General features: G+C 34.0%; 1 protein-coding gene across 3 annotated transcripts in view; it reads left to right on the top strand.

Annotated features, from left to right (window-relative positions):
• The window catches only part of Trhde (thyrotropin releasing hormone degrading enzyme), a 370,936-nt gene that overhangs the window by 251,230 nt on the left and 99,615 nt on the right, over positions 1 to 20,091 (top strand). For all 3 annotated transcript variants that reach the window (XM_048804974.1, XM_015482991.2, XM_048804973.1), the window contains exon 7: positions 9,450 to 9,515. In XM_048804974.1, the coding sequence (XP_048660931.1) occupies positions 9,450 to 9,515 (66 nt within the window). The remainder of the gene's footprint in view (positions 1 to 9,449; positions 9,516 to 20,091) is intronic.

Here is a 20,091-nt window from a genome sequence, read left to right as displayed (position 1 = left end):
CTCTCTCTCTCTCTCTCTCTCTCTCTCTCTCTCTCCCCCCCCCCTCCCTCTCCTTCTCTCCATCTCTCCCTCTCTCCTCTCTCCTCTCTCCTCTCTCTTTCCCCCCACCTCTTAAATTCTAGTTTCAAAATCCAACTGTTTGTGCCTGGAATATTCTTCTTGAGTTACTGATGTGACTTGCTTGTTTATTTGGTTCCATCTCTGCTTAAATTTCAACTTATTAGAGAAATCTTACCTGATGCTTTTAAACTACACAAAATTTCAGGTCCTACCCTCCTCCAGCACTCTCTATCCCTTTATACTGCTTTATTTGTCTTCACAGCAGTAATTGGTACTATTACCCTATTAGGTTGTTCATTGTTTATTAACTGCCTCTTGTCTAGAATTTCAACTCCCTGAAAGCTCTAGTTGGATTATGCTCAGCATCATTTTCAGGCCTTACAGCAGTGCCCAACACTGTTGGCACTCAACAATGGTTAAATTCACAAATAAAATACTGTTTAAATTTACCTTAGCAGGCATCCCATCCCAACAAGCATTTGGACCCATATGTATACTTCCAGCAAGTGTTTCAGGGGATTCTGTTTCCTCACCTCTTCATTAATGCTTGATACTATTAAATTCTCAATAATTCCTTCTCCTAGTTTATGCCTATGAATTACAATCTGACTGCTTTGATTTGTATTTCTTTCTTACAGAGTCAGATTAAATCTCTTTTATGTATTTATTGCCCTTTAGGTTTCTTTTAGAATTTTCGTTGTATATCCACTCTTTTTCAGTGAAAATGTTGTTTTTAAAACCTTTTTGTTTCTTATTCCTTTTAATCATTTATTAATGAATGCCTCCTTTTTAAAATTCTGGATAATAATCTTGGTTGCTAATAATACTAGAGTTTATCTTGTAACATATTATATATGTCATTTATCATATAGATTTTTAAGTTTAGATGTAGTCTGCCCACTTTCTCATTATGTTTAATAATTTTTGTTTTATTTATGTATCCTTTGTTATCCCAAATTCATAAAGTTATACTTTTGTATTTTCTCCTAATACTTTGAAGTTTTGCACTTTACATTAGGGTCTTTAGTGATGATTTGTGTATTTATTCTTGTTGTTTCTTTGATTATGTCATAAAATGAAATGTAATTTCATTTTTGTTTGGATAATCAGTTGTCCCAGTATTATTTTTTGAATTCCCTGGCCTTCCTCCACTGGAATATAATATCATTTCTATCAGCTATCAATGACATCAGTACTGGTTCACTTGAAGATTTTTATTCTGGTCTCCTATTCTATATGTTTTTCTGCTCCAACATTACTGTCTGAGTTCTAACCACCATAAGTTTATAGATTTGTTATCAGAAGTAATGATTCCCTCATCTTTTTCTATGTCAAAATTACTATTGAATTTTTGCAAATTCATGTGAATTTTCAGATGAAGACCATTTCTGGGAAAAAACTATCTTAAAGGATATGTATGATTTTGTAATATTTGATAAAGCAACTATTTCTTTTTTTAAATTAATTTATTTTTTATTTATATATAACAACGGAATGCATTACAATTTCATCATATATGTTAGTGATTTGAGTTTTCTCTCTCCTTTATCAGCATGGCTAATGGTAGCTTATATGATATGACCTACAGATAGCTGTATTACTGAGAAAATCCCATATAAACTTATTAGTGATTTCATAAAATAATATAAATTACATAATTAGAGTTAAAGAATGTAACTTCAGAGAAGAGCAGCACATTAAGAGCTAACACTGTTGTGGGAAGTTTCATATCTTAGTATGGAGTTCCCTGTGCATTTAATAATGTAGAGGACTTAAAATATTGGACTGAAGAGGAATATCACTGCATTTAAAGTAAATAGCATGACTAAAATATGAGGGTATAAGTAATGTTCACGTGATAATGAGATGAGCTTAATTTGAGTAGAAGCTGATTATTTGATTATTTTGAAAAATTGTGGGTAGGTAGTGGTGAGTTTCATTAGTTTTGATTACTAACATGGACTTTTTTTAAAGTGAATGTTTTAGGGGGCAGGGAAATAACATATAAATGATGAAAATGATGGTAAAGAAGATGATAACAATTACTGCATATTTTTGAAGCTTGCTAAGTATGATTCCAAATCTTTATATGAATAATTTAAATGAATTAATTGAGGTAGATTTTTAAATGATTATTATTTTTAACTATTTTTAAATTATTAATTGAAGTAGTATAGTTGTCATCACCATTATCATTACCATTATGTTCTGTCAGTACTTAGGTCATGTAACATGTCTTGGTAGATGACAGAGCTAGGACTTTTAGCAGACATTATGCTTCTAAAGTAATTATAGGATTAGTCTGATGTGACCCATAGGATGGATTTGTGAGGGTTAGAATGCATCTGGGAAGAATGCATTAGGAAGCTTTGAAATAATTCAGCCATGTAGAGATAGAGGCCTGGCCTCAGGAAGTAATAAATCAAAGAGGACTTCAAGGTTCTGAGCATGGGCAACTGAAGCAACCAAGCATTGATTCTCTTTTCTGAGGTGAATTAATTTTCTTCCCCTTTTCATTCTTTTTCTTTTTTTTTTTATTCTATTCTCATTCTTGTTGTTTTTGACAATTTGTGAGTGGGAGATATTCAGGATTACGTATTTTCTATTTTTTTAATATTTATTTTAAGTTATAGTTGGACACAATACCTTTATTTCACTTATTTATTTTTATGAGTATCTAACCCAGGGTTTTGAAGGTGCAAGGCAAGTGCTCTACCAGTGAGCCACAACCCCAGCCCCAGTATTTTCTACTTCATGTGCTAAATATAACAAATAATCTATTATTTAAAAAAAGAAAATGAAAACATACTTTTGAAAAACCATGCAGGTTTAAGATATGCTTTTACTCCAGACTAAAAGATATTCTTCATTAACTAATTGTTAGAACATTGTAGTTTCTCCATGCATGTCCAAGTTCAGTGCAGAGCATCTTTTAGAAATTTACATCTTAAAAGTACTTGGACTGAGAATTGTGTTAGTTTTGCATTGCTGTGACCAAATCACCCAACAAGAACAACTAAGTGGAGGAAATGTTTACTTGGGAGCTCATGATTTCAGAAGTCTCAGTCCATGGTCAGCTGAGTATATTGCTTTAGGCTCAATGTGAAGTAGCAAATTAGGCTGATGGGTATGCAGAGGAAAGCTGCTTTACCTTCTGGCAGTCAGGAAGTAGAGAAAAAGAAGGGGGAAAGGGCTTCAGGGAAGATGCACCACTCTTCGAGGGAATGCCCACCTCCTCTAGCCATGCTCCCCACCAGTACCACCCAGTCAGCCTCTTCAAATTAGGATTGAATGATTTGTTTACAGCTCTCATAATCTAATATTTCACCTCTAAATATTACTACATTAACATAGGAACTACTGGGGGATACCTTATATACAAACCACACAGAAAATAACAAAATAAATCTTATTCACAGCTTTCTTTGTTTGTCAAAGAAATAAACAAGTGAGTGGATGAGTCTGGAAACAGGTCCCTGTAACCACTATACCTGTGGCACACTGAGCAAATTATCTAATTGCTTCATCTAGGACTCTTCCATATGTAAACTAAAAATAATGATGCATTATTTCTTCTCTACTCCTACCTAAGAGCAGAGCAAACTATAAAGCAAACACATTTGAAGTATAGCATATTTACTAGCCAGAGACTCCTTGAGAGGAATAAGAAGGAGAAGATCCTACTGTTTTGGTATATATATTTCTAGTTACTAGAGTGCTCTAAAAATTGATTTATTTCAGTAACTTATTACTCAATGGTTGGTTTCTACTTGTATGGATCTCTGTACTGGAAACTGCCCTGCATGAATTCAGATCTTTTAAGAAGCAGACACCATGGTATATAAAGGTATACTTGTTATAGGAACTGGAGAAGGTTGGAAGACCACATTGCAGGTGATAGCCAATGCAAGGAGAGAGGAAGGAAGGGGCACTGGGATGGAAGAATTTCAGATTGCAGAGCTATTGCAAGAAACATTCATCCAGACCAAGGGGGACTCCTCTGCTCAAGATGCCCATTGGAGGAGTTTCCTCCTTCCCTGGAATAGGCTCACTTCTCTTAGCCTGTCCTTCTCAGCCATGGGCTGGGAGTATGCTAAGGAACCTGTGGTCATCCTGGTGGGAATGAAGATGGAGGGAGCAGATGTAGGAAATCTGAATAGCATATTTTTACCCCTGCCACATCCACATACAGCATTTGACAAAACTCTCAGTTTTCAACTTTGGTAGACTTCTGTTTTCACTGAGCATATGCTAAACTAGCTTTCTGTATCTTAGCCCATAAACACATTCTACTCTAGTAGCTCATCTATGTCTTCTGTCTCATCCTCAACTCTGAAAATATTGGTTTGACATTTCAACCATGTCTCATTGAACTAGCTTTCCCTTCATCTGTAAGCATGCTACTGATTCAATTTGAGTAACTCTAAGAATTCCTTTGCTCTGTTCTTGTTAAGTCCAATGTTTTTAGAAAAAGCCATGTGACTATTTTGATTTGGGATCACAAGTACATAACCTACATTGGTTAAGACTATGGACTTAAAATTGTACATAAGTGGGTCTCTAATTCTGACCCCATTGCTTTCTACCTGGGTCAATTTCAATAAGTAATATAATATTTTAAACCTCAATTTTTCTGATAAAACAAAGATATAATTTTCCTTATGATATTCTGAATATAGTATGAATAGTTGCTTCATGAATGGCAGATACATCATTAATAATTTTTACTATGGTTTATGGATTTTCTACACGTTCCACATTTTTTTATTTGTTTTTACTTCTGATTACCTTTTCCCTTTAGCAATTTCAAACCTAGTTCAACTCTTTCCAATGAATGTAATCTCAGGACCACTGTTATGTTATTGGGAAGTGACAGGCCATCAATCATCTGGTATTTTATTTTTTTTAGAAAAAAACAATGTTCCAGGAGCTGCTTTGCGTGGTGTGTCTATAAGGTTGGTCAGACAGACCAAGTTTCCACCTGGATGGAGCTTACAGTCTATTCTGTACAATATATTTCTTTAACTTCTATACTTTATACTTCAAAACTTCTTATTTATCCTTATTCCCCTTTTTTTCTGCCTTAGTTTTGTCTCAAAGAAGACTGTTCTTATTCTTTTCCAATAATAACCTAAATTTTCTTCTTAGATCTCCCTGGATCTTGCTCCAGCAACTCTCTTGATCTTATGTGTCTATGGTCTGTATCTCCACTGGATGATCTTTAATTGCACAGAATTTTCTCCTGTATTAAAAAAAAAATGAGCCTCATGTGAACATGCTTCTAGCTTTTTCTTTCTTTCTTTCTGTATTAGTCAGTTTTATATCATTGTGACCAAAATACCTGATAAGAACTACTTAAAGGAGTAAAAGTTTTTTAGGCTCATGGTTTCAGAGGTCTCAGTCATAGATAGTCAAGTCAAGTACTCCGGGCCCAAGGGGAGGCAAAAAGAACATCATGGCAGAGGGTATAGTAGAGGAACACTATTTATTCTTGGCAGCCAGGAAGCAGAGAAATGGGGGAAGGGCCACGAGGAAGATGCACCTTTCCAGATCATTGCCCCCAATCACAGCCATACCCCACCTGCCTACCATTATCACCCAGTTCATTTATGTTAGGATGGACTGATAGGTTAGGTTCTCTTGGTGATTGCACCACAGCAATCCCCTCTTATGCCTTTAATCATAATATTCCTCTGAATTTGATTCTTATGTTTGCATTCCCTTCTGTTTCACTGGTTAGACCTGCTCCTCAAATTGCACATTTTTGAAATGAATATTATCATATTCACCTAATAAGCACTTTCTACTGAATTGCATGTATCTGTTAATATCATTTGCCTATCACTCAGGCTTTAGATTCAAACTGATCTTTGTTTAGTAAATAATACTAAACCTAACTCTGAATTTAGTACTCATTGCTCTCAGTGCTTTTGGTTATTTTACTTCCTTCCTGAAGCATCATAGTTAAGTCCTGATTTTTTATTTTCATCACTGTTACAAATTCCTTAGTCCTGGTACTCAAACTTATGTAAGAGCTACCCCAGTCTTATTTTCCATCTCATCTGCCACCATCTAGTTTCATGTTTGTGTCCTCTGTATACTCTTCCTTGTCTTTTCCTTCCACACCGCCCTGACCGTGTAAAGGCCTTTCCTAATATACCAGGCAAATGCTCTCTGATTATCCTTCCAGGTCCAACACAAATGCTCCCTCGTTAGACCCTTCATCTCTCCCACTTCAGAACATAGCAGGACATTTTCTTTCCTATGACATTCATCTTATATTGCTTTCAATCTCTTCTCACTTATGAGGTTTTGAATTCTTGAGGATAGAAAATTGAACCATTTCTATTTATATTCTACAGGGACACTGAACACATCACCTTACTCAATAAGCATATATTAAAGAAATAAATTAGTTGAGTAGATCTCCCTCTCTTCAAGAGTGATTATGTATCACTAAAGTACACCAAGGAGGTAATAAACTTTTATCCTGGCTGAACACGTATTCTCCAAGAATACTGAGTAATTGCTATGCTAACGGATAATTTCTGTTTCTCCTTTGTTTACTGTATTCACAGAACACTTCCTCTGAGTCAGGCACAGGGAGAGGTGATGCCAGTATTGCTGTCTCTGAGACTAATTGTGAATTACAATGTAAATTTTTTTTTAAAAAAGGAACATATATGAAGAAGGCATTTTAAATGCAGAAGTTACTAAATGACAAATAGCTTTATAAGTATACTTTTTTTGTGGAATATTCTTTCTGAAACCTTAAGCAAAGCAGTTAATTATCCTAGTATCTCTCTGAACCTTAGTTTTGCAAACACTGTATTGGGTTTTCTTGACTAGTCTCAAAATTTAGAAAAACCTTGCAGAGATAATATATCTACTTCCCATGACGCTATACAGGCTGCCTAAATGCCCTTTACTTGGACAAGTAAGGATAAGCTGCAGTATTGTAAACAACGTTAGCTCAATGAGCAAATTTTTTAAAGACGTAATGAAAGGAGATTCAGCATTTCCTTTTTAGACAGTTTGTAATGAGCTTTGCCTACATTATGTGATGTGATCTTTGTGATAACCCCTGCATAGTAGGTACTTAGTATGTGTTGGCTAAATGTTGACAGTTAGCCCATCTCTCTATGAACTGCTATAAAAAAGGGATTTAAAAATTGAGCTTCCATTAAAAAAAAAAAAAAGATTGGTTAAGTATGAACAAGTGTATGCTCCAGAGAACATTAAAATGTTCAAGTGAGCAACATATTTCCTACATGTTAGTTGAATTATACAATGTAATAATATTAAGGAGTTCAGTAATGTTCTATAACTTTTGAATATTGATTGTATTTCTAGGTTTTATTTCCTGTTAGCACTCTGCTCAGCTTAACTCAGACAGGAAAATTGGTCCATTCTTTATGATTAGAAGGTATTCTTTTGTCATTAGACCATGCCAAATTGATAGTTTTTATAGCCTGACAAGAGACCAGAGACCGAGTCATCATTACCTAGAGGGGAACACTTAAATCATCTGAAGATGGCTATTCTATTCTGAAGGAAAATTTGAGTTGGCTGCTTGAGATTCTAAATCTCACTCCCCTGGTGGCAAGGGTTAGAGTTGCAGAAGAACTGACAGTTTCTACCCTCAGGGTGGGTAGATTAGATCAGAAAATGGATAGGAGGAGAGCTTGTCAAAGAAATTCAAGGAGCAGAGCTGATAAGTTCTAAAGGGATTTCTAACCCTGTCCCCAGATTGAATTATAATTGCTTATGTTTTATAGACTTAAACAAGTGTGCAGAAGGTACAAGAAGAAGTGTAAGGAATTTTAAAAGGTGTGGGAAGAAAAAATATCAGGAAAGGCATTAAAATTCAGTGGTTTTCTACCTCATCATTTGGTGGTGATTGAAATTTTTTTGAGACATAGCTTTAATGGTGATTAATTCATGGAATTTGTGAGTCTTACATTGTATTAAAGGCTCAAAACTATAGGAAATGATTTTAGTAATGAACAATGGAAATTCGTTGTTGTGTTTTTGGATTGACTGCAGCTGTGTGGTCCCAGACTGGATGAGTCTACACATGAGTCTTATTATGATTTCTTTGTGATAAAGAGACACCTTTGATCTCTGCACTGTAAATATGCACCTGTTGGAATATCACCCTGTACCCCATGACTATGTACAACTAATACACATTAATAAAAAAAAGTTTCAAAAAGAAACACCTTGTAAAAAAGGAGTTTCCCACAGTGTGTGCATTTGTAATGAGCATGAAGTAGGATGTGAGTTAATAAAGGAATCCCCTCCAAATCTGTCTTATCATTACATTTAAATTTATGCTGCTTATAATCTACTACTCCATAGTTGGAACAACTTGGTGTGAACTGAAATATCTTCTTGAAGGCTTTTTTATATTTTACATACAGATTGTGATCATTGAGGTTTAATAAACACTTTTTAGAATGTTTCATATTGATTACATGTCTACCTTTTTATACTAATATATTTTTATAATATTACGGAAATGGTTCTGAAGGTTATGTAGGCTGTTTAAAGTTAGCATTTTCTTTTATTACTATAAATATTAATATTGATCACATAGCTTTTGCTTATGTATGGGTATATATGGCTAAATCCAGCTTCTAAAAGTAATAGGCAAGGATTCAAATTATTAGACAGTTTGAAATAATAGCACTAGCTCATCCTTCTACTTAGTATTTTTCAGACCTAGTTTGAACTGCTTTACATATATTTACTAATTTAAGCTACAGAACAAGCACATTAAATAGGAATATTATTACCTATACATTGTAAGAGAAAAAAATGGTGAGAACAGAGATGTTAAATAACTTTCCTGAGTGAAAATGGTGTGTGGAAGAACCGTGGTTTGAACCTAGGCAGTGAGATTAGCATGGTAGTCTCTGCTTTCTATTTCTATAACTAAATTATTCTTGGTTGAGTCAGGAGACAATAATTACCTATGTTACTCCAAAGCTATATTATAATATGAATATTTATGAACATAGGTATCTTTCCATTACCAGATTATGAGTATAGTATAGGAACCATGTTTTATTAACTTTGTTATATACAATATTCAAAAATTGTTAATTTCTCCTGAATTACAGCTTCAGCCTATTATTGACTAAAATATTCTGTCCAGGAGACTTCCACTTGGCAGTTGTAGGTTTTACACCCACAAAATTTTTAGATCCATAAAGCAAAAAAAAATATGCTATTATTATCTCTGAGAAAGTGTTTCCAGGATTTTCTTGTTAAATATTTTTTAAAATAGAATAGAATGAATGAAAAAAAGACTATTTTTGGTTGATAATGACATTGTTAAATCATACTTGGTTGAATTTTTTTCTTTTTAATTCTCTTTCTTACAGGGTGCTGCTTTAATTAGAATGCTGGCTAATTTTATGGGCCATTCAGTTTTCCAGAGGGGTTTGCAAGTAAGTCTTTTTATTTGCTACTTTATATTTTCTTTTACATTTTTCCTTGTCAATATATTTGTTTTAGAATATTTCACAGTGTAGGAAATTGGTAATAAAAAATTGCTGAAGCTAATGCAGAATCTTAAAGTAAGCAGTGTCTTTCTGTATGACAGACACTGGTTGCAGATAGAATATTCACAATTTCAGTTAACAAAACTTGAACCATGATATTATTTAGAATATTTAATTTGCATTTTCTAAATTGAAGTGATTTCATATATATCAGACATTAGACAATATAAATAAGACTTTCAGAAAGCCTACCATTCTTTTTTTCTTCATTTAAAGGTTTATATAATATAAAAACAAATTATGTTAACCTTTAATAAGTATATGTATTTGAGAAACTCTTGGGGACATCCCTGTGATACTATTGCTGTTTTACTGTTGGCATACATAAGTTTTCATTTGTTCCATTGCTAATTTAATATTTTTATTTCAATTATAAAATACAATTTTTAGAAGAGAAAAATCAGTTTTATGATCTGCATTTTATAGTTTGTAATAAAAAAATGAATTCTTACAAGAGGAAAATTATGAAACTCTTTAAACACATACAAATATAGGAAAATGGAACTTTTTCCCAGTGAATCTGCTGGAGTAAATCATGTTCCTGGTAGCTGTGATTGATGAATTATTTATGATGCATTCTACTACTTAGAAGTGTCCTTTAAAGTAAATTGATGTTCACCTGAAATACAATTATGCTAAGACAGAGAGAGCAATCAATCTTATCTGTTCTTACTACGCTTTTCATTTTGAAATTTAAATAAACTACATCTGGGATCAGGTCATATTTTAGTCATATAATTCTATCTTTACCCAAAATAAACTGGGAGATAAAATACAAAGCAAGAGTTAAATATGTTATGACAAACTACACATACTTAATGCAACAAAGAAAAATATATAAATTTTTTTGAGGAATCATTTTCTGTTGAAAATATTTTTGCACATTTGTTTCAGCAGGGGTTGAAATTTACTTTAATCAGCTCCTTCCATTAGGGACACCTTCAGAATAGCTGAATCCATTGAACTTACTTGCCGAGTGCTAAAGGCACTATTCTGATCACATAGTTGGGAAAACCTTTCTTTCTCAAGGAGTGCCCTCCATGAATATCAACTATCTGGAGGAATGTCCTTCCTTATCCCTACTCCTTTGTTTTTCCCCATTGAAGTTGTAGCATGACAGTTTCAGAAAATATCTAAGCTTTCATAAGGGCAGCACAAATTGAATTTGATTTCCTGGCAGCAAGTTGATGTGAAATCATTTTCTGTATACAATTTTTATTGTTTTTTTTTCCATCTGTGTGTATGGATTTGCTCAGCAGATTGAATAACTATAGTTATATTATTTGGAAAGGATTATTGTTTTGCAACATTTTCCCTCATCCTGTCGTACTTCCTATGGTATGTAGAATATATCATTTTTAATGCATCCTTTTCCTCTGCTCCAGTCTGTTCAGTTGTGTCTGAAACAGTTAGAATATACCCTCCAACTGCCATTAAACTTCCATTTGAAGCTTGTATTAATGTGTGCCTTTATGCTTTGATACTTGATTTGGTTAATTTTCAACTGAGGGACTCTATGTTTGTCAACATTGCATTTCATTTGCCTTGTGACATCTCATTGATCAGATAGATCTGTATCCTTCAGTACTTTGCTTGCAGCTTTATTTATACTCATCACTCAAACTGATTTAGTGTATCATCAGCAGTTTGGATTAGTTTACAGTAGATCCCTATGTCTAGGTGATAAATTATCATCTCTTGTGCATGAAGATATATGGAGTACATTTTGGAGATGACCTCCTGAACAGACACTTCATGTCATAGTGCTGAGTGGTCACAGAGTTGATATTAATATGCTTCCCGTCCACAAGGCCCTGGGGAATCTTGGTTTACAAGTTGTTGAAAGAGCTAATCTGGGTTGTCAGCACTTACCTCTGCTGGAAAATCTATTAATTGTTTCTACATTAGCCATGGTTATTTCTGTGTTGCCAAATGGAAGTTTATTATTTGCAAACAGACTCAGGATTGGATACTTATAGGAATAGGGAATCCCAAACTGCAAATAGTGTGTGTTTCATATATTTTTTTCTTCCTCCTTTTTCACATTTATTTTCTTCCTTCTTTCCTTTTTTCCCTTCTTCACCCTCCTCCTCCTCCTCTCCCTCTTCCTCCTCCTCCTCTTCCTCTTCCTCTTGCTCCTCCTCCTCCTTCACCTCCTCCTCCTTCACCTCCTCTTCCTCCTCCTCCTGTGCTCAGACATTAGCAAATACAAATATACAAAAAAATATACAAATAATGTCATGGCAGTTTTTTTCTGGATGAATTTTCCACCTAAAATTATTGTTGTCCTGAAATTTTATGTATCTTTATAACCCATCATAAGCTTGTTTGGGAACCAGGCAAATATTGTTTACAAATACATATATCATACATATAAAAGAGGGAGGAAGTAGGTTTCTGGGCTAGCTTATATATTCATGCCTTATTTATAAAATATCTGAATATAGATTCAACTCTATTTCATATTTTTATGTACTTTGTATGCAGTATATATTTTAAATTTCAAGTCAATCATATATTCCTCAGAACACAGGAACCCTAGAGAATTTTTGAGAATGCTTGTTTCTAATCATCATATAACACACTGGATAAGCTATTAGAAACCCTAGAGAATAATTCCAAATGAAGAATCACAACTTTCCTTGCACTGGGGTTCTCAACACATTTTTGTTTAGTTATTACTTAAATGGTTCAGTCTTGCATGTTTTCTTAAAAAACAAATTATCCCAAAACTTATTTTTTGTAAATACAATATATATACATACATCAAAATTAATTCTTGATACCACAAATAAATTTGCTTCAGGTTTAATATTTAAATTGTGGAACTTGGAATGAGTTGAACTTGAACCCTTCTGTGGTTGATTGTGTGTGCCACTCATAAATAATGTATTTTTAAAACATAAAAGTAATTGTATTTTATCAAACTCTACATATCTACTGTCTGCATAATCTATTTTACTAAATAATAGCAGACATATTTTGGGAACCTTGAGGCAATAGAATAATTGGGGAAAATAATTCTCCTTTCTACTTCTAATTAATGCTGGGCCTTCCACAAGCCACTAAATCTCTCTTGGCCTCTTGCTTGATGGTTATAAAATGCAAGACTAAGACTCCAGGAATCTTGCCATCTTTCCATTCTCAGAATTTATTTAATGTGTTTACTAGTTAGACAATTTGGGTTTGATATCTTTAATTTGGGATTGTTTTTTAATTTGATGAGAAAAATTATAAACTAGATGAGCAAGAGTAAGTGATTCCCTGTTCTTGAATCTTTAAGGAACCATCTGAATATTAAGACTGTATGGGCTTCAATGTATGCAGTAGTCAAATAAGACCAGGATTTGTTGTCACAAAGAGTTTTTGCTAGTAATATGATTCATTATGTCAGTGTTAGGAAATGACTTGGAATATTAATTTATTTTCAAATTGGTCTCTAATACTGTTTTAGTCAGCTTTTTTTGCTGCTGTGACTAAAAGACTCAACCAGAACAATTGTAGGGGAAGAAAGGTTGTTTTTTAGGGGCTCATGGTTTCAAAGGTCTCTGTCCATAAGTGGCTGGTTCCATTCCTTGGGGCTCAAGGTGAGGCAGGACATCATGGTGGAAGAGTGAGACAAAGGGAAGCAGCTTCTGATCTGGTGATCAGAAAGCAGAGAGAAACATCCCCACTTGCCAGATACAAATATATACCCCAAGGCCACACCCCAATGCCCCACCTCCTCCAGCCACATCCCGCCAGCCAGCCATCACTTACCACTCAATTAATCCCATTAGGTGATTAATTCACTGATTGGGTTAAGGTTCCTACAATCCAATCATTTCTTCTCTGAACTTTTCATGCATTGCCTCACACATGACCTTTTGAGGGACACCTCACCCCCAAACCATAACAAATACTTAAAATTTTTTTATGATTAAACTACAGTTGTCTCAGTCAACATTTACTTAAAGACTTTCTGATATTTATTGGCAATTTTTGGTGCATATGTTATGATTCCTTGTGATTCCTAAGGTGAGAATTCTGCTTACACTCTCCAAATCTGGAATTGACTCTACCGACACTAGGATGGTATTGACATGTACTGGTGGTTGGTCTTGAGGATAGTCATCATCTCCCTTGGTGAGTGTCATTCCAAGGGACAAGCAAGGAGAACTTCACTTTTTCAGTGACAAGAAGATCTGTTTTTGATATCAAGGGAGCCTTAGTGGAATTTAGACTTTAAAGGCCTGGGTTCATTTCTCATCGTCCTATGCTTTCCCAATGGATACCCTTTCACATAAAAGATCCAGAAAATCCAGGAAAATTACTTGAGCTGTCATTTTGCCACTCAGAATTTTAAATGTTAGTCCGTTTTTCAGATGCATTAATTCTAAATCTATAAGAGATTCAAGACTCTTACCATAGTCATAAAAGATTGCTAGTCCCTACCTATGCCTTCAACTGAGAATTTAAAGCACCAAGGTAATTAACTGTCTTCCTTTTGTAATTTCTAGAGTTCAGTCAGAAATTTCCAGTCTTCTCAAAGATTATGTTCTGCCATAAGCTTCTATTGAAATAGTCATCTATTTTCCCCAAAACTATTCTTCAGGTTAGGAAACTTTTGATGATAATTTAAGAAATGGTTTTGTCCCTGAAAACCCTGAATTACTAGGACCCTGTTATCTACTATCAATATTGTCCCCTTTACATCTAATTAAGATAGGCAGAGTTTTGTAAATAACCATTTCTAAAGGTCTGGAATCACTTCCAATATGTCATTCAGTAGCAAAATTGAAACCCAGTAGAAGGGAATTCAACATTGGCTATATAAATTTCTTAAAACTGGGGAAGAGTGGGTATGAGAAGCTTTCAGAAAATTAGGAAATTTGGGTATCACAGGAAGTAATACCCACATTCTTAACTACCTACAGTACACCTGGACCACTGGCAATGTCTTAACTGTCTTCTGCCAAGGCCAACGTCTCTGGACTCTGCTGCCTGAGCAATGAGGTCTCCTCCTTCTTTACCACCTTCCCTATCTCTTACGTATATTTTCATTTTATAGAACTTAAACTAGGACTTAACTAGCAACAAATTACAGGAGATATAGCTTCCAGGCTTCCAGCCCATCCAATGAATAAGAGTGAAGGGACTAGTGGGTGGATTGCTAATTTAAACACACTTAAGCTATAGATGTCCTTATTCTATTGATTAAACATTAGTTGCATTATTTTATAGGTTGCCATATGGAGATTTAAAAACGACTTAATCTTTGATTTGTCTCTTCCTCTGTTTATATTAAGACCATGTGATCCTTCTCTACCAGAATGTTTTCAACTCATTTTAATAGTTTTGTAACTATTAAGGTATGTGACGGGGGCTTGGGTTGTGGCTTAGCAGTACAGCGCTCGCCTAGGTTCAATCCTCAGGACCACATAAAAATAAATAAAATAAAGGTATTGTGTAGAGCTACAACTAAATTTTTTTTTAAAAAAGGTATGTGACAGGATAAATAAGGAAAATCCAACAAATGAGCATATTTTACTCGCTTCCTAACTGTAGATCAGTTGTTGATGCTCTATAATTTCTAGACTCCTCTTTGAATCAGTTGATTTAGTTATGTCAGGATGAATATGTACCAGGGATGCATCTAAAATTTTAAAAATTTCTTGTTATTACTGTAAAATAACAAGTTAGAGAAAAGATGGAGGGAGCTTACAATTGTGTATAATTGTTTTGCTTTTTGATTAACTTAAGAATTTCAGGCTTTGGTTTGCAGGGTCACAAATATGGACTGCTCATTCTACCTCCCCCATTTGCTGATCTTCCTGGAATATGGTAAGAATAGGCAGAAGATCTGAGCAGCAGTTTGTCTAAACTGCTTTTGATTTAGGACCATCTCTAGGTAACATATGGAAAGTAAGCTTACCTGTTTTCCCAGGCCAGGATTTTCTCTTAGCCATGATTTCAGTAAGTAATGATGACTAAGAAAACAACTGCATGATACATTACCTATAGGGACTTAAATAGAGTCAGTGAGAAATGCAATAAGCAGATCAGCAGTAACCAAAAACTCTCTTTCACACAAGCTCAAGTTTCACTTTTAAAATCAAATGTAATTCTTACCTTTAACACATCTTTTTTTGTCTGTGATATGATCATCTCCAGATTCCTTACTAGGTCATCTTCTAAGGACAAGCTAGTAAGACCACTTGGGACTCCATGTCTCTTTAGTATTTACAGTATTCTAAAGTGTTTTTTTTTTTTTTCATGATATTGCCACAGAACAAGTGGAGTTCTCTCTGATGGTACACTGGAGTGGAATACATGCAGTGTGACCTCATTTCTGTCCTCTCTTTTACTTGGAGAAACTCCAGTTTCTGACGTTGTTGAATTTTCTTTTCTGTACGGTACCTGGTGTATAAGGATGCTTCATTTTTGCCCTTCTTATTTTATTCTGTCTCTCTAGAAATTCTTGGTGATTTTACATATCCTCTTGAAATCTTTCTTGCTTCTGTAAGTAAGTGTTTCCTTTAAATTCCTCCTTCAATAAATACTGCCCACTTCTAGCATCTTTTGGCAAATTTTGCAATTTTCGATTTCTAAGAATCTTATTGTTTAGTGCAGATACATTATTTTACACCCATGTTTAACGATACTTATTGTTAAATATGCATGTGATCAATAAATTAGCCTAGATTTCTCTCTTTCATTCTTTCATTTTTAAGACAGATCTTCCTACATTTCCTAGGCTCATCTTCAACTTTTGAACTTAGCCTCTAGAGTAGCTGGGACTTCAGGGGTATACCACTATGCCTGGTTTTAGGAACTATGTCTTTTACCTTGTTTTATAATTTAGGTTATAGTCCTATGATTTTAATCCTGATTCTATCTAAGTGTTATAGGCTCATTTTAAAATTAGGTAATTCAGGTACTGCTTTTCAATAAATTTTTTTATTATATGACTTGGATCTTTCTTATTTATTCCTACTTTTTTGTAATCTCCTTAATTACCCTTTTTTCCCTCTGATTTTTCTGGAAATATAAAATAAAGCTATAATTATGAAGTCCTCCGATAACATTGATTGGTTCAGTAGCTATTAAAAATATAATTAGTACATAGTACTATTGCTTTTTCTTTTCAAATAAAACAATATTGTTTTAATGATTTGAACCTAGAAGTACCATTCTTCATATTGTTATGAGTCAACATCGGGGGAATTGAAATTATGATGAAATATCATTATTAAGCTTGCTGTAAATTCCAACCCTGAAATCCCTGTCAGAATGTGAGTCACCTTCCTGCTCAACCAGAGAGGGTAATTCAGCATCATCTAAAATATGGTTGAATAAAGAAAGATTTCTCTTAATTAGTATTTAACTGCTCTTTTCCATAAGGTAACCTACAACAAGATGTTTGGCTCCAATTATCAGGGTGGAAATTGCTTATGCAAATCGATGTAAGGCAATGAGGTGTGGATAAAAAGCAAAAAGGAAATATCATTACTATTGGTTTGTGCTCATAAAATTCTGATAGCCTGAAGGTAATGACAGGCACAAAGCCACAGGGATTATTATTAGCAGCAACATACTCCATAACTTGTGTTCCAGTGAGCTGTTATATGTTAACATGTGTACTCAGGTTTTTATTTGAAAACCTCAGTCTTGTGTTTGCAAGAGAGCTTTTGCTTCCTTGCATATAGGTTTTAAAATAAATTAAAATGAAATAATACAACAGTGTTTCAAAGGTAATTTATTTCTGAAGTGAGAGTGTTGTGCATTTAACAGGTGGTAACTGAATTGTGCTTAATCTGAAACTGTTGATCATAGGTAGTTTTGCTCAATTGACTCCATGTTTCTCTGAGAATGCTGTGCAGATTTAGATATGTTATAAGTAGAAAGAGGTTATCACTGAGTAATAATTTAGTGTAATCAATCAATACCCTATGGTAATATTTACCTTCTTATTTGTAGGCCTTCCAATTTTGCATTTATTAGTTAATCTTCACTTGCTAGTTAAGGACTAAAGATACATTATGCATTTTACCTAATCAAGTTGACAGGACAAAATTATGTTTTTCATCTTTTAATTTTAGAATTATCTGTGAAATTATTAGACACATGTAGTTGGATGGATGGATATATTTGTATATTGTATTTATGTGAATGCATCTGTTCTATAAATACACGTACCTGGATTTACCTATCTCAAACTGTCATTAATACTTTATAGACATTTATCATTTGGGTAGATTGCTAGTTCCTAAGTACAGTAAACTTCTTTAGAGGCATTCCTCTAGCCTGTGTAGCTACCCCATCAGCAGTTTTCTTCATTTTTAAATTTTATTTTTTCTCCTATGTTCTCTGTTTTGGAAAGTGCATATAATAGTCTAGGACCATCTATTTGGCAATGTTACAAGTTTTGATGCCAAAAAAAATCCTCAATTGGGAATATTTTATTCTTACTCATATTTTTATAATTGTTTAATGATACTATTATATAGTTTAATATTAGTAGCATGACATAGATGTACCATAATACTTAAAGTTATGTTCCTGTCTGTGAACATTTATGTTGCTTTCCAATTTTTTAAAGTGATACTCCAATAGGCATTAAATGATAAATTTTCCCCTTATATTTTGATGACCTTTTCAATACATTTCTTATTATCATTCTTTCCTTCAAAATGTTAAGTCAGTATCTAATGCTAGAATTAAAGTCTGAAAGTTCTCTTTTTATTATACCATAATCAAATGACTTTTGGTCTTATACATTTTCAAAATAAGTTTCTTACTAATTAAGAATGAAAAAGAGTATATCATTGCTATTTCAGTGTATATATTTTTATCACCAATAAGGCTGAAAAAAATTTATATATATTCTTTGTTACACTTCACTCTTTTTACTTATTCTCGTATAACATTTCTTACTGGTTTTCACTTATTTCAAAATTAAGGTCTTACTGTCTTTTACATAACATGTAAAAATAGTTATAAAATAAAAATAATGATCCATAATACCTTTATTATAAAAATCCCCTCATGATTTCTTATATCTAATAATATTTTATGAAAAGCTACATGTTAAAAAATAGTGCTTAAGAAGAATGTTGCAAAAACTTATTCTCAGTTACGTATTTGGAACCTGGCTTTAAAAAATGCAGATGCATTGAAACTTCCATTTCGGTTTCCAAACTGTATTTCAGTCTGTGGAAGAGAGCTCTCCAAGCTAGCATGACACAGGGAAATGGTGGTGTCCATTTATTATACTGAATCTGATTTTTCTTTTGCAATCTGTTTCCTATATTCACCTTTTTTTTTTTCCTGTTCAAGGTCTCTCCCTGTGGTTATTTGACAGATTTTTTTTTTCAATTCAGAAGCAGACTCCACTTAAAGTGTTAAAGTACTTTCTTAACTCTTTGCGTTAATAAACCAAGTCTAGGATTTCTCTCCTTGCACAAGCCTTGCTTAGTTTTATGTCTGCAGTCCATGTTGGTCACCTGTCAGACACATCCAGTCATTTCTGCACATCTTTATTAGCCACTTTCTCTAAGTCTCACGCTGTGATAAGTGCCAAGTATCCAGGGCATGCTGTATACAGGAAATAGATCCCCTGTTCTCATGAATCATATAATAGAATAGAGGAGACACAAAATAGGAAAAAAGTGTACGTATCTTTAATGTGATAAGTGCTAGGAAGGAAAAAATAGGATACTGTAAGACAGCATGATGGGTGTGTAGGTTGGAGCAGCTTTAGATGAGTTGTTAAGGGAATTGAGAAGACATGTAAACCAAGGACTAAAGGATAATAAAGGGGTTGGGTGGAAGGAGATTCCAGAAAGAGCGAAGAGTTTGTGAGAAGGACTGAAAAAAATTGAGCATGTGGACAAACAGGGAAAAGACAGATGAAGTACGAAAGGTGGGTGCAGCCAATTATGCAATGCCCAAGTAGACTGTGTTAAGTTTCCTCTTTGTTCTATGTGTGGTACGATGCTATTAAATATTTTTAGAATGGATATGACATGGTTTTATTTATATTTAAAATAGTTCTCAGTCTAATTGTGAAAATACACTGGGAATGAGGTAGCCAACATATCAAAAGAGGACTTGGGTTAAAAGTAAGGAAGATAAATTTCTTTATATTCAGATGAGATGTTATGGAGGTTTAAAATAGTAAGAAGATACACAGAGGAATAAATGGATTTGCAGTGGTTTTTGAAGATAGAATCTATAGATTGGTTAAAGTGTGTCATGTGAGAAGTGAAGAAGGGAAGGCAGTCAAGAATGGTTCTGAATTTCTGAGTTGAGGGCTTGGGAGCAAGTCCTGAAAGATGTGATGATTGAATGTTGATAGGAAGAGAGGGGCCTATGGTAAAGAACCAGATGAAATAGCCAGAGGTGGGCAAAATACCAAAGACCTCATCTGTCACTAGTGCCAAAAGAAAAGCTCCTTCCAAGAATAAGTTGGCCATCAGGG

The sequence above is a fragment of the Marmota marmota genome, unplaced genomic scaffold (genome assembly GCF_001458135.2).
Source record: "Marmota marmota marmota unplaced genomic scaffold, marMar, whole genome shotgun sequence".
Classification (NCBI taxonomy): domain Eukaryota; kingdom Metazoa; phylum Chordata; class Mammalia; order Rodentia; family Sciuridae; genus Marmota; species Marmota marmota.
The sequence above is the reverse complement of the archived record's forward strand: the minus strand, read 5'-3'. Positions and strand labels throughout refer to the sequence as shown.